This window comes from Marmota flaviventris, chromosome 19 (genome assembly GCF_047511675.1).
Source record: "Marmota flaviventris isolate mMarFla1 chromosome 19, mMarFla1.hap1, whole genome shotgun sequence".
NCBI classification, from domain to species: domain Eukaryota; kingdom Metazoa; phylum Chordata; class Mammalia; order Rodentia; family Sciuridae; genus Marmota; species Marmota flaviventris.
The window spans coordinates 10463235-10476485 of record NC_092516.1 but is presented as its reverse complement, the minus strand read 5'-3'; the positions used below and the strand labels follow the sequence as shown (position 1 = coordinate 10476485).

The window sequence follows — 13251 nt, the reverse complement described above, 5'->3', positions numbered from 1 at the left end:
CTACCTCCAGCTCTGAGCTTTAGCCAGAGCTGTTTAATTGTCTGTTCTTCTCTGGGGCATTTTCCTTCTCCCAGTCTGCTCTGCTCCTGCATCCCCATCTCCCATGAACAGAGTCACCTTTGACCTGGCCCTCGCCCCAGTCAGAGTCTTTTCCCATCTTTACCTTCCCTGTGGCTTCTCAGCCTCTCAGGCTGGAGTGTGTCCCAGGCCCCTGCCCCATGACCCAGGATGACCAGTGTGCTCTGTGGTACATCTTGAGGCCACCAGCACTAGGACTGCTGCACTCCTAACCTTTGGGGTCAGTGCCTTGAAATTCTCTCCTGCCTTTCAGGCTGGTTACTGTGATTCAGTTCCCTCTCCCTTTCCTCCCTAGTTCTGTGTGTCTATCCTCCACCTAAAGGTGGGCATTGTCTAAAGCTGTCTGCTGGTCCTTCTGTGTTTCTTCACCTTTAGCCATTTATGCAAAGCCTTCACCTCTCACTTCTGTGCAGATGTCTCCAACATCTTAAATGGAGCCTGACCCATCTCATAGTAACTATCAAACTGAGCTTATCCTTCTTCCTCTAAACCAGGGCCTTCTTCAGACTTGCTTTTTTCCTGTTAAACACTCCCATTATTTCCTGAGTCCAGGCTTCAAAACTGGCTTTGAACTCCTCCTAGGCATATATTTCCTTTGCCCCATTGACTGGCCTACTTGGATACTTCTTTATGTCCTTCTTTCCATTTCCAAAGCCATCTTCCTCTTTCTGGCCCTCATTACCTATTGCTTGGGTTGGTATAGTGGCTTCTGCAGTAATCTCCCCACCATTCCTCCCTGCCAGCCAGCAAGAAGTGGGAGAAAGAAGGTGAGCTTTGTGATTTGAATTTGCAGTTATTTCTCCTGTGGTTTTAATTTCTTAATCTCTCCAGAGTCTCAGTTCCCTGGCAGTAAGGTTATGATAATAACTATCAAGTCCCCAGCACAGTGTAGGTGCTCAATTAATAGTAGTTCCTTTCCATTTCAAACTCAAATGGACTTCTTGGTCACATCTTTTCCTTCTGCTTTTCTACTGAATTGAGGACAAGCCTCTTATCCTATCCCTCGGGAGCCTGGTACAAGGTGGGCCCACTATGTTGCTCCTGCCTCACTGTTCACAAGTCTTTAAACACCATTGTTCCATTTCCACGCATCTTTGCTGAGCTGATGGATTCTACCGAAGGCCCCACTCACATCTGTCTGTTGAAATCCTAGCTGTTCTTTCAGACCCATCTGGACTTCCACCACTGCTCCGAGGCCCCTCCTAGTCCCTCTGTGGATTTGCCCTCCTCCTCTGACCTCCAGAGCACTTACATCTCTCCTGTGTCAATTTCATTCTGCTTGCTCATGTTCTAGCTTTGACATCTCTTTATGACAAGATTGTGCATCCCTGATGGCAGAGACTGTTACAGCATCAAACCCAGACAGTTCTGCACCTTATGCAATGAATGGCTGACGCTGGACAGACCTGCCCAGTCACGCTTCTTTACTAAATTGTCTTCTTTCCTAAGCTGACGGGTGTCACCCTTGCCAGAAATAAAGTTGCACGGGGATGCAAATCTCTCACTCAGGCAAAGGTAGCATCTAATTGACACCACATTCCAGAGCTGAAAATCATAGGAGAGGGTTCCTTTCAAATGTGCTATGCCACCATTTCATTAGACCTGGTTTATTGACTATTTTCACTAATCCTAGGAAACCTCTTTGAAATCACAAGTTTTGTTTACCTTTCAGTCCTGAGAGAGTCATGTTCTTCTGTGTAGAGATATCTTGGTCACATAGATAGATCCCTGAGAATATTTAAAATTCTTCTTTTATCATCCACGAATCTTTAACACCCATAGATTATCCATGACTCCACAAGGGAGGAACTCAGATCAAACACTGGGCTTTTGCAAATACAAGGAGAGTTCATTGAGCAACAGGGCAGCCTCTTAAAATTGTCTGTAATTCTTAAAATTAATATCAACTTGCAGTTTTTAATATATTAATATCATAGTACCCAATTATACTTCTCTTTATATTTAAGAAATTGTATATATATACACACATACACACACACACACACACACACACACACACATATATATATATATATATATATATATATATATATATATATATATAATCTTACACAGAATATATGTATGTGTGTGTGTGTTACTCTCTTCTACTTGACCAGTTTAACTTAAGGATGCATGAGGTTGGAAGTGGGTCTTATCATTATATGGGAGTTATTTGAGCTCATGTCGGCAATACTCTTGCAAAGTATAATTTTCAAAAAGTTAAAAGTCTCATTAAAAAGAAAAAAACAGAAGTCAAAGATTCTACTTGACTGAATTAAAGAGGAAATCAGGAAGATGTTAAGACTGGCTTAGGAGAAAGTCAAGGACCTGGAGGTTTAGAGTTGGTCAAAGACATGCAGAAATAAATTTGCCAAGAAATGCAAAACAATTTGCTTTTCTCTAGAGCATATTTGTAATTAGATATAGGAAAGTGGACACAAACCAGACTCACAAACTGCTCCTTCCCCAAACCTGTCCACAGTGTTTCATTCTGGGCTCTAGAATCAGACTACTTGATTTCTGATCACAGTTCCACCATTTACTATGGGTGACTGTGGGCAAATTACTTAACCTTTCTGTGCTTCAGCTTTGATCTTGTAAAACAGGATTGAGCATCTTTATGGTTTTGTTGAGGATTAAATGAGAATGCATAAAGCCTCAACAAATGCAAGTCATATTACTACTAAGAAAAGGTTCATTAGGCTGCCGAAATTTTTATTCAGATATTAAAGCATTTTGAGTAATAAAGTATCCCACCTCTCATTAAAAAGGGACATGGAGCTACATTTTAAAGCCAAATCAAGAATAATTAAATCATTGAGATGAGTCAATTTGTAAACTAATAATTAAACTTGCTTAAAAAATTACAGTGAACTCCAGGTGTGTCAAAGGGGACAATTCTCTTCCAATTTTGATGTCAAAGGAACAAGTATCCATGTGGTGGGCATACCAGGAAAATTAACCCTCCTTAAGATGTCCCAGGAACTGTTTACTGTGCAATCATTGTGTACCAGAGAATTGAGTATTTTCAAAAGGAGGATACTTCCTCCTTCCCTTGGTTAAGTAGATTGTTGCAGAGTGAAAATAACCCACAGAAAAGTGTATTTATGGCAAAAAAAAAAAAAAAAAAAAAGGGGAGAGTAAGTTGATGTTGTAGAAAGTGGATCACTAGCAAGTCAGACAGCACAGGCAGTGAGTGGTTCACCAATGTTCAGCTTTAATCATTTATTCTGCGTAATGAAAAAGAAAAGATACTCTGAATTTTAAATACTTACTAACACATTGTTGGCAATATATGCCCTTTCACTATACATTTTATTTTTGCTTTGTCTGTAACATACTGAGGAGGATGTTGAATAAATATACATTTTATCACACACACGCACGCGCGCGCACACACACACACATTGGTGACAGATATATTTCAGTTTCATCTTCCTCCCATCCAAATCTTGACTTACACAACCATAAATTAAAAAAAAAACACTAGCACAGTGGTAAAGGCTGCTAAAAAGATGGGTCATGAAGTGTTCAAGTTCAGGATCGGAAAGGAAATAGCTATGAGGCAAAATAATAAAGCACAGTGACAACTCATTTCGGAGCCTGGTGACATGTGAATATACTCTAGGCTGAGAAAAAGAATCTTCCTAATGTGTTGGTTTTTCAGGGGCCATTTCTAGGTTAAACTGAAGACAAAGGAGAATTTCCCTAAAGTTCTCTGAGCCAAAAAAAAAAAAAAAAAGATCAAATCATGCTTCAAAACCAAGAACGAAGGTCAATAATGCCTGTCTCCCTCCCCTGGCTACTTTCCCCAGATTTGCTTCAGGGAAGATTTTCCTGCTGAAGGCCCAGGCTTAGTCTTGTACTAAGTCACCTCACCACCACCAAACCTGGATTTATTCCTTTGTGTCCTGATGGGTTGATGAACGAGACAATTATCTTCAGGTCTTGCTGAGCTGGGGAACTACATTCTTAGTAGACACCCTGTCTACTAAACCTCAGACTAAAGAAACAGTGACTTACAATATTTACGGCCACTATGAGAAATGATTTCTTCCTGTGTAATTTTAAGGAATATCAAGAGAGGTACTATGATTTAAATAAACAAAACTCAAAATGATTTCTCACAATATTTCATGTGTTTTCAAGTTTTTAGGCAAAAAACTTGTAAAATCAGAACAGCAATGATGATCTATCTGGCTTTTAAAAAAGGTTTTGAAAAAGCTACACATGAGTTCACCAGTAAATTGGATATTTGCTAGATGGAAGGAAAAAGGCAAAGTTAGTAAAATGTTGCTAGAAAATAAAGTAATACTTTAATTTTGCAACGGCATGCATCTGTAGTTCCTTTATCAAAGATTCTTTGATTGTAAAAATTCATAAAAAAATTTGAGAAAAGTAAATACTTGATGAATATATTGAAAGTTTTCCACAACTGGAAATACATTAAAATATACTCATTTAGTTGGGAGAGGAAGTAAGGGAGAGTCCTTCACCTATAATGACCAATTAAAGTTCATTAGAAATTACTGGTCGAAATTCAAACATACAAGAGACGGTGTACCTGTCTTCATGTCCCCGTAGGTACAAGAGCAGGCAGCAGATTTTGAGAGTTGAGGGACACTGGAAATAAATACAGTTGAGACTGTTATCCACATTGTATCAGATGACACGGGTTGCTTAATATGGTAGCTCTCAGAAGGACTTCAGTTTTGAACGCTTGGAATGAAACCCCCATCATGGAACACACTATGTGAAGACTTTTGTTTTATGTGATGACACAACAATAAAAGGCAGGTGGAATTATACAAGAAGAAAAAAATAGAAATTACATACCCGAAGCTGAAGTGCTAGGCTAGGGTGAAGAAATGTGATAATGACCATTGTCATTTGAAGTGGTATGTCTATTTTAGTGGTCAATACACTATGATTGAACTCTTCCATAAAATAATAAATACAGAAGTGAATGCCAACAATTAATGTTGTCATCATTCAGTGGGTTTGTTTCTTACCCTGGAGGGTATAGTTTTATCCCTGGGACAAAACTAGTAGCTCAAATCTTTATTCCACCCGTTTCCTTCTCTGTTCTCTACATCACCTTACAGAGTTCTATGGTCATCAAACTGGCTCTTGATACCCCTCAATTCTTTCCTGAAGTGCCCTGGAGGGAGTTCCAAACCCACAGTCTGCATCCAAGGGTTCTGTATCGTAGATTTAACTGAGAATCAAAAAGATTTTGGAAAAAAAATAAAACTGCATTTGTGCTGAATGTATATAGCCCCCCCCCCCTTTGTCATTATTCTCTAAACAGAACAGTCTAATAGCTACTTACCCAGCATTTACCCCGTATTAAATACTTAGATAATCTAGAGATGGTTTAAAATACACAGCAGGATGTGCACAGGTCGTGTGCAAAGACTACACTGTTTTATAGGAGGGACCTGAGCATCCGCAGATTCGGTGCCATAACAGGGTTCTGGAACCAGCCTCCACGGACAATGAGGGACCAACATACTTTTAAGTACCAACAAATCAAGATGCCAATGAGAGGTTCAGTAAGTGCTTTTGTTAAAAGAGAAGACACATTTCTGTTACAAGGGTCACTGTCCTAGTTTGTCATGACCAACCAAGAAAGAGCTGACACTGATCAAAGATTATACCGGATGACAGGGACAGCAGAACTGATGCCTACAGCAGCTCTTGAGGTAGAAAATTGACTGCTCGTTACTAAACAGTGAATAATAATAGCTAAGTTAATAATGTTTAAATATCAAAGTTTAAAAACTGCAGAGATGCTATGGAGACTTTGCATGCACACCTCAGTAAAAAGCAGACCTAAGTCAATCAGGAGGAGATTTAGAAGGAATTAGTTTCTTTATACATTTCATTTGAGCTTTTATATATTCTATGCTTTGATCTTCCATTTATCTATAATCCTTTTATCTCAACAGGAAAGAAAGAAAACTCAATCTTAAAAGCTTTGAGGGTTGCTCATGTTGGAGAGCTCACCCAGGAAAAGAAGGAGGTGCTTGGTACAGGAACAGGAGGCATGGGGACTAAGAGGACCATGTGTTTCTGGAGGATGTGGTATGAGTTTCTTAGTCTAGTGAAGACAGGTGGGAAAAGTGGGAGTCTTTACAAGACTGTGAGTATTCATTTGGGTTTGAAGATCTTTGGGATTTAGGAGACTGAACATGTGCAAGAACTAAGAATTCTAAGGGCTCCTGCACCTGTACCACTCGATTCTGTGAACAGGTAATTCATTTTATGTCTTAAAAGTACTGGTTTCTGATAAACAAGTTATAGTAGGTGCTGCATATATTTGGGTGGTTAGGAGACTTGTCAGCCAGCTTTAGAAGTGGCTCTCTTAAATTAGCAGCAGGAAGTCCCCAAGGAGTATGAAATTGAAGGAAATGTGGTGGAAAGAACTGATCAGGAATGGCAGAGAGACTCCTCCTTAGGGTTCCAGAGGGCCCTCTGTAGAGAGCAGGTAAGAACATGATTGTGTGTCTTATCAGTTTGTGTAGGAGACACAAATTCCTGCTTGCTTCGGAGCAGCCTTCTATGAACACTTGCAGAACCTCTGTTTGGTCCTGACACTCCTCATTTAGAGATGGAATATACTAGGCCTGACCTGGACAGTGCAGCGGGTAGGGGAAGAGAGAGAGGCCAGGGACACTTAGAGAGACACCTAAGCCCAACGTGCACAGGAAGCTTGGCTTCTGGTCCACCGACCTTGGAGACAGGACGCACAATCATTGAAAGCACTGGAAAAGAAGGAATCACTGAGCGGATGATTAATAATGACCCCGTGCGGCTGGCAGAGAGGGCTGCGCCAGTCGAGGGAGGACAAGCCTGCTCACTTTTTCACCTTCCCTTTAGACACGACTTCCGCATAGGGGGTGTGAAGGAACTCGTACAGCTGCTTGGCGTTGGCAGCGTGCCCCAGGAGGCCCGTGAGCTTGTCCAGGGACAGGGTGGCCAATTCTGCGATGTTCTTAACGTGGTTCATCAAGGAGTGGCAGTTTTTGGCGTTCACTCCGGGCATTTTTAACAAGAAGTCTTGGGGGCCAGGGTTATACTTCTCCGACTCGGGGAGGGTTTCGGAATCGGCCGTGACCGCCAGGGCCGTGGCCGCATCGGGCTGCGGCTTATTTTGTTTCAGTTCCTCGAACAACTCCGCGGTGGCATGGGGGGACGGGCACCAGAGAAGCCGCAGCCTGGGGAAGTGAAGCGTGAGAAGGGTGAGTTTGGAGCTGACGTCGTTGCTGGAGATCTCCTGGAACAAGGCACCGCGGGACGTGAGGGAGAAGGGCTTGCTCGGGTCGAACTCGATGAGCAGCACCGGGCGCTTGTAGTAGCGGGACATGGAGACGCACTGGCTGTAGAGGCGGCCGTTGTTCAAGGAGCCGATCAGGTCGCTGATGCTCTTGCGCTCCACGCACATCTCCGGGGTCAGGATGTAGTCGCCCACCTCCAGAGTCACCGGCTCAATGTCGATGCCCCGGCGGTGGATCAGGGATGGCAGCTCACTGCGAAACTCGCGCATGTCCACTACTATGCTCTGCTGTACTCCGTTCTGTTCTTGGCCACCTACAAAAAAAAAAAAAAAAAAAAAAAAAAAAAAAAAAGGGAGCCTTTTCAGTAATGTCTCTGGGGAGACACTCTTGGAGGAGCTCTGTTAGAGTTTAATATCTGTGTTTCTGTTGTTATCCTCTGATGGATGGTTACATAATGCCACGTGGCATTATTCCACATTTTTCTGTCTTTTCTACAACGTTTATTTATAGAGAAAGCAGAGGTGAATTCCCTTAAAACTAAACAGAAGCGAGAGGCCTCTATGGGTCGTTCCTAACTTGCAATGACTCACGGGTACAGACATGTCTGTTCTGGTTTGTGCTGGTTTGTTCCCTCCAAGGGCCCTCACCACATGGCACTGGGCATGTACTCCCAAATCCTAGGACAGAGCCTGCTACATACTAGACACTTAGCATGCTCACTGAGTCAACTGCCTTAGAGCTGCTGTCATGATTTCGGTGAGTCCAGAGAAAAGAGGGTCCAGAGAAAAGACAGTCCATGGGAAAAGAGGACACTGCAAGAAAAACAGGAACACAGCTTCTGATGCTGTCATGTACACACATAAACCAGGGATGGTGTAAAGAGTAGGGCTGGGACTTAAGGGTCCTAAGACTCTCCATTTCTAACAAAACTCTAGGAGATGCTAATGCTGCTGTTAAGAACTACACTTACATCTATGGAGGGTATTGCAGAGCTATGGCCCCCCCAACGATGCTCATACCCCAATCTCTGCAACGTGTAAATAAGACACTTGACAGGTCAGAGGGACTTTGCACATGTGATTAAGTTAAGCATCTGGAGATTGGGAGATTGTCCTGGACTATGTGGGTAGGCCCATGTGTCCTTAGAAGTGAAAGAGGGAAGGAGGAGGGTCAGAGAGGAGAGAAGACATTGCAGTACTGGCTTTGAAGGTGGAGGAAGAGGATATGAGCTAAGGAATGCAGATAGCTTCTAGGCACTGGAAAAAAAAAAAAAAAAAAACAGGGAAAGGGATTCTCTCCTGGAGCCTCTGGCAGGGACACAGCCCTGCTGGATCTTTATCCTAGCCTACTGAAACCAATTTGGAATTCTGACCTGCCTGCAGAACTGCAAGACAATAAATGTGTGCTATTTCAAGCCACCAAGTCTATGGGAATTTGTTACAGCAGCAATAGGAAACTCATATGGAGGCTTTAAGGATGGATCTCAAAGGGCAGACTTCCATTAAGAGACTTCTGTGTGGTACCTACATGCTCTTATATATCCTTCTCATAGTGTCTTTCACTCTGCAGTCCTTCATGAAATGTCACCAACCTTGATGAGTTGTTAAGAATCTTATCAAAAAATACACAGATGTTCTGAGGCAGTGTTTCTCAAAGTGTGTTCCAAGGACCACTTCCATCAGAGGAGATGCTGAGTCCATTCCACACCCACTGAATCAGAGTTTCTATGAATGGAGGCCAGCGAATCTATAGTTCTAGAAGCACTTGAGGTTACTCTGGAGTCTACTAAATTCTGAGACCCAGTGGTCTCAGTGGCCCTGACCTCACCAGTAGTTAAATCAACTCAATTTTATTGTTTTTCTCATGTTGCTTGGCCAATCCCAGCTGTTTTCATGGGTTACATTTTTATTTTTATTTTTGATTTTTGTTGTGCTGGATGTTGGAGCATGCTAGGCAATCACTACCACTGAGCTGGACTTTCAGCCCCACCAGCTGCTGTCATGGGAAAATGGGGACTTGGGTGTGGGAAATGGTTACCTCTGGTTCATGGTGTACCTGGCCTTCGGCAGAACTTGTTGGCATGCCAGTGCAAACACTGCACAGAAACGAGATTGCCAGACACCTGGGATGTATGTGCCCAGAGTAACTCTCCTAGGTATACACCTGAAGGGAGAGGCAGAGGAAGGAGGGAGAAATCCCCTCAGCTGGGGGTCAAATTGGCTTTTTTGATTTAAGACCAAAACCTAATCAGCATCCACCAAAGTTTCTTTGGAAAAGAGCATTCTGAGTCTCAATCAACTGTTCTAGATCTAATACTGGATACAACCACTTCTAAGCTTAGGAGCACAGGACTCAACCTGATGTGTTTTACAGGTGACACAGTGGCTTTGTTCTGGGGAAGATGTGTGGCTATTAAATGGCAGAACCGAGGCTGGAGTGTGGGGGCTGATGTCCTCTCCCTGGCCCCATCTCTGTTTTTAGGAGTTTTTGGAGAAAAGCCAAGCTCCTTCCCGGCAACAGAGGTTCTTGGCAGAGGGCAGGACTCACCGGCTTTGCGGGTGTCGGTGGACGCATTTGTTGATGCTGTGCCTCTTGCAAGGTCCAGGTTGGTGTCGTCTCGGCCTTCTCTTTCTTCAGGGATGACCATGCTCGCCTTTTCCCTGGGGGAGGAAACATTGACACATTTTTTTGAATTGATTTCAAAATTCTAGATTTTAATCTTTTGAGAATTTTCATATCTGATGTGATCTACGTGACTGTCACTGTAAAAGAGAGTTCGAGAAATACATCAGAAGGGAACACACAGGTGCACGTGATGGGTGAAGGGAGCGGGAAGAATTTCTTGGTTGGGTGCTACTTCTTGATCTTCTAGAGTTAAAAAAAATTTAAAAAACCAGCTATTTATATATTTTTTCTATATTCAAGTATTTTGAGACAATAAACATGCATGTAAAAAATGTTAGAGTTGATTTGAAGCTGTGTGTAAAGCTAACGTGTTATTGGTACTTAAAATGAAATCATTTATATATATATTTTCAGGGTACTCATTAACTAGAGGTTAGAAAATCAATGATTAAGAAAATGAAAACACACATATGATAGCACTTTGATTTAAAAATCTCCAGGTGGGTGGCTCCCTTAAGCACTCTCAATTTTAAAGGGAAATGCAGGTTCATGCATGAACCAAATTTCTACCAGAGATGGAAACAGAAAATCAACATCTCAGTATGCTATACCTCAGCAGCAGTGTTCGACCATCACTCGGGTATCCACTGAAGGACACTGTGCAGTGCCCCTTGTGCTGGGCTAGGCCCTGGGATGCAGACACCACCGTGCAGGGACCTCTAACTTCAAGGTGGCACAGTCTGTGTCTGTGATTGCAGATCACAATTCTAACTAAGGCTTGCAATTCAAAGCTATGGCATGACACGTTCCTCAGCAGTCACCGCGAGAGTATCCTAGGTTTGCTGTACTCATTTTTCAAAACCAGTAAAGGATGCTATAATTAACTCATGAAACAGTGAGTACTGAGTGTCCCATCTGTGCCAGGTATGACAGGAGAGACAGAGTCGCTGGGCCTCTTCCCTCCAGGGGCTTGTAGCCGAGTTGAGGAAACAAAGAAAGCCCTGGAAAAACCTTGCAGAACTGAGGAACTGCAGCAGAACAGGCCAGAGTAAGGCGAGGCAGAAGGGGCTTGGTCAGTACTAACCAACCTCAGCAAGGGTGGGAGCAACTGAGATTTTCTGATTAAAGGAAATGAAATCAAACGGACCGATTCTTCAGCTACTCTGGATAAATGATGTTTTAGAGCAGAATACCACTTAAAAATACCACTAAAGAACAGAAATGATAATTTTAAATTCTAGGCTATTTGAAAGCATCTACAGATGCAAAGTTATTCTCAGTTCAGCATAAATAGATGGTGAGGGGGCAGACAAGGTTCTAGCTGTGCTTTCTTTCTCATTCTGTCCGCTGGACCGTCCTCACCTTGGCAATGGCTGGGGTGGCCATGCCTTGCTGCTCCACCACAGCCACACGCTGGTTAGGACAAAAGGCTAATCAGGCAAGAAAATTTTTGCTCCTATAAATTTTTTTTCCTTGAAAATTTGGAATTACTAAATTCATTGTTTTTGTTCTTTTTTTCCCCTCTTTATTTCTGCTTATTTTACTAGCTAAGCTATGTATCACACGTGGGCTGGCATCCCCATTTCCTGATTGGTCTGTCACCCCTGGGGGTCAGTTAGAGTGCAGATCCTGTTCCATGTCATGTGAATCCGAACCACTTACTGGCTGTGTGACCTCAGGCAAGTCATTCAATGGCTTTGGGCCTCAATTTCTTCATCTGTAAAATGGGGCTAATAATATAACTCACTTCAAAAGACTGCTCTGAGGACTACGTTAGACACGTAAGCTGCTCTGAACGGCGCTTGGCACAGAATAACTGCAGCATCAGTGTGGCTGTTAGGACTGCTGTACTGTCCTTAGAATGTGGTAACCGCATCCCCGAAACATCCAGGGTTACACTATAAGACCCAAAATGATTTAAAATGATTCCATGACTGTTTCCATTTGTGAGAAAAAAATATACCCCAGAAATGAAACGTGGACTCTGAGGAAGACAAGCCTTCCTAACCAGTCTCTCAAATTTGCTTAATAGGAACCTGCCATCATTGTAAACCTTTGATTCCTTGTCCTCCCGTTTAGCATAACTATCGGAGTTAGTCTGCGAGATAGACACAAAATAACTTTGGAAGTTCAGTGTCCTGCTTCTGCTTGATCTAAAGTACTGAGGGCTCCTGCTTTTGCTTTGATATTTTCAGTGGCATATGAACAGCTTGCACAATGTTTTGATATAGGAAGGAGGTGCTGTATTAGAAGTCTCTCTTCAAATGGGTACCTACTCAAGCCCTCCAGCTAACCTATCTTGTGACTGTGTCTTCTGACAGTAAAATTTCCAATAGTCTCACCACTTCCTTTGAAAAGCAGTGACCTCCTCCAGACTTTGTATGCTGAGGATCTTACAGTTTTCTACCCCGGGAACATTTTATTATCAATACCTAGAAGTGTGGTCTCTTTTCTCTTATCATTTGTAATCTACTCGTCTTTAACACAGCCAAACAATTCTTCCCCTGCCAGTTTGCCTGATTCATCCCCTTCTGGTTAAATAGGAGTGTTGCTTCTGTTCTTACACCACCCATGGAGGCCTTGGCAAAAGCACATTATCTTATTCTCGTGTTCAAGTTTCTTCTAAGTACAGAGCGGAGGAAATGCTCTTTCAGCAGAGAGACACCTCAAATGCGGTTTTCTGAAGAAACACCTCTCAAATTCCCCAAGTTTTCTGGGAAGGCAAATATCTTAGGATTCTAGATAGCAGAACCATCTGACTGTTGTGTAATATGGGAGATCTCATTTATAGCAAGTAGGCAATTGCCATTGAGAGTTTTGAAAAAGTTATGGTGGATCTTAAGTAAAATTAGAGTAAAACCTGATGTGGAAACATTGTCCCATTGAAGTGGGGGAGTCCATGTTCCAGGTTCTGCTGGGTGAGGTCTAGGTGCGGGGGTTCACTTACATGTCACTGAGCATAAACCAGGAGTGACATGGGGTCCCCTGTACCTGACCACTACCTACTAAAAGTACCACTTGCTCAATTAGGTTCCTGATGTATCAGAGAAGAGGCAGCCACACAACTAAAGGCTGGTACCGAAAACCCACCCCGTCAGATGATTCCTGCCTGGTGTTCTAAGCTCCTCTGGCCACCGTGCCCTGCAGGGAAAGGGTCAATTCACTTGACAGGAGATGTTCAAACTGCCCACTTCTCGGACAGGCCTGTCTCCTTGGGAATGGCCTTTGGCTCATGAGTGATGACCCCTGGAATATTCTTCCTGGT

The 13251-nt window shown here is 42.8% G+C and overlaps 1 protein-coding gene across 1 annotated transcript in view; it reads right to left on the bottom strand.

Moving 5' to 3' along the window:
* Positions 1 to 3274: 3274 nt before the first annotated feature.
* The window catches only part of Ercc4 (ERCC excision repair 4, endonuclease catalytic subunit), a 28207-nt gene continuing 18230 nt past the window's right edge, over positions 3275 to 13251 (bottom strand). Inside the window, exons 10-11 of the mRNA XM_027940940.2 lie at positions 9909 to 10021; positions 3275 to 7674 (exon numbers count right to left, since the gene is read on the bottom strand). Of these exons, the coding sequence (XP_027796741.2) occupies positions 6941 to 7674; positions 9909 to 10021 (847 nt within the window). The 3' untranslated portion in view covers positions 3275 to 6940. The remainder of the gene's footprint in view (positions 7675 to 9908; positions 10022 to 13251) is intronic.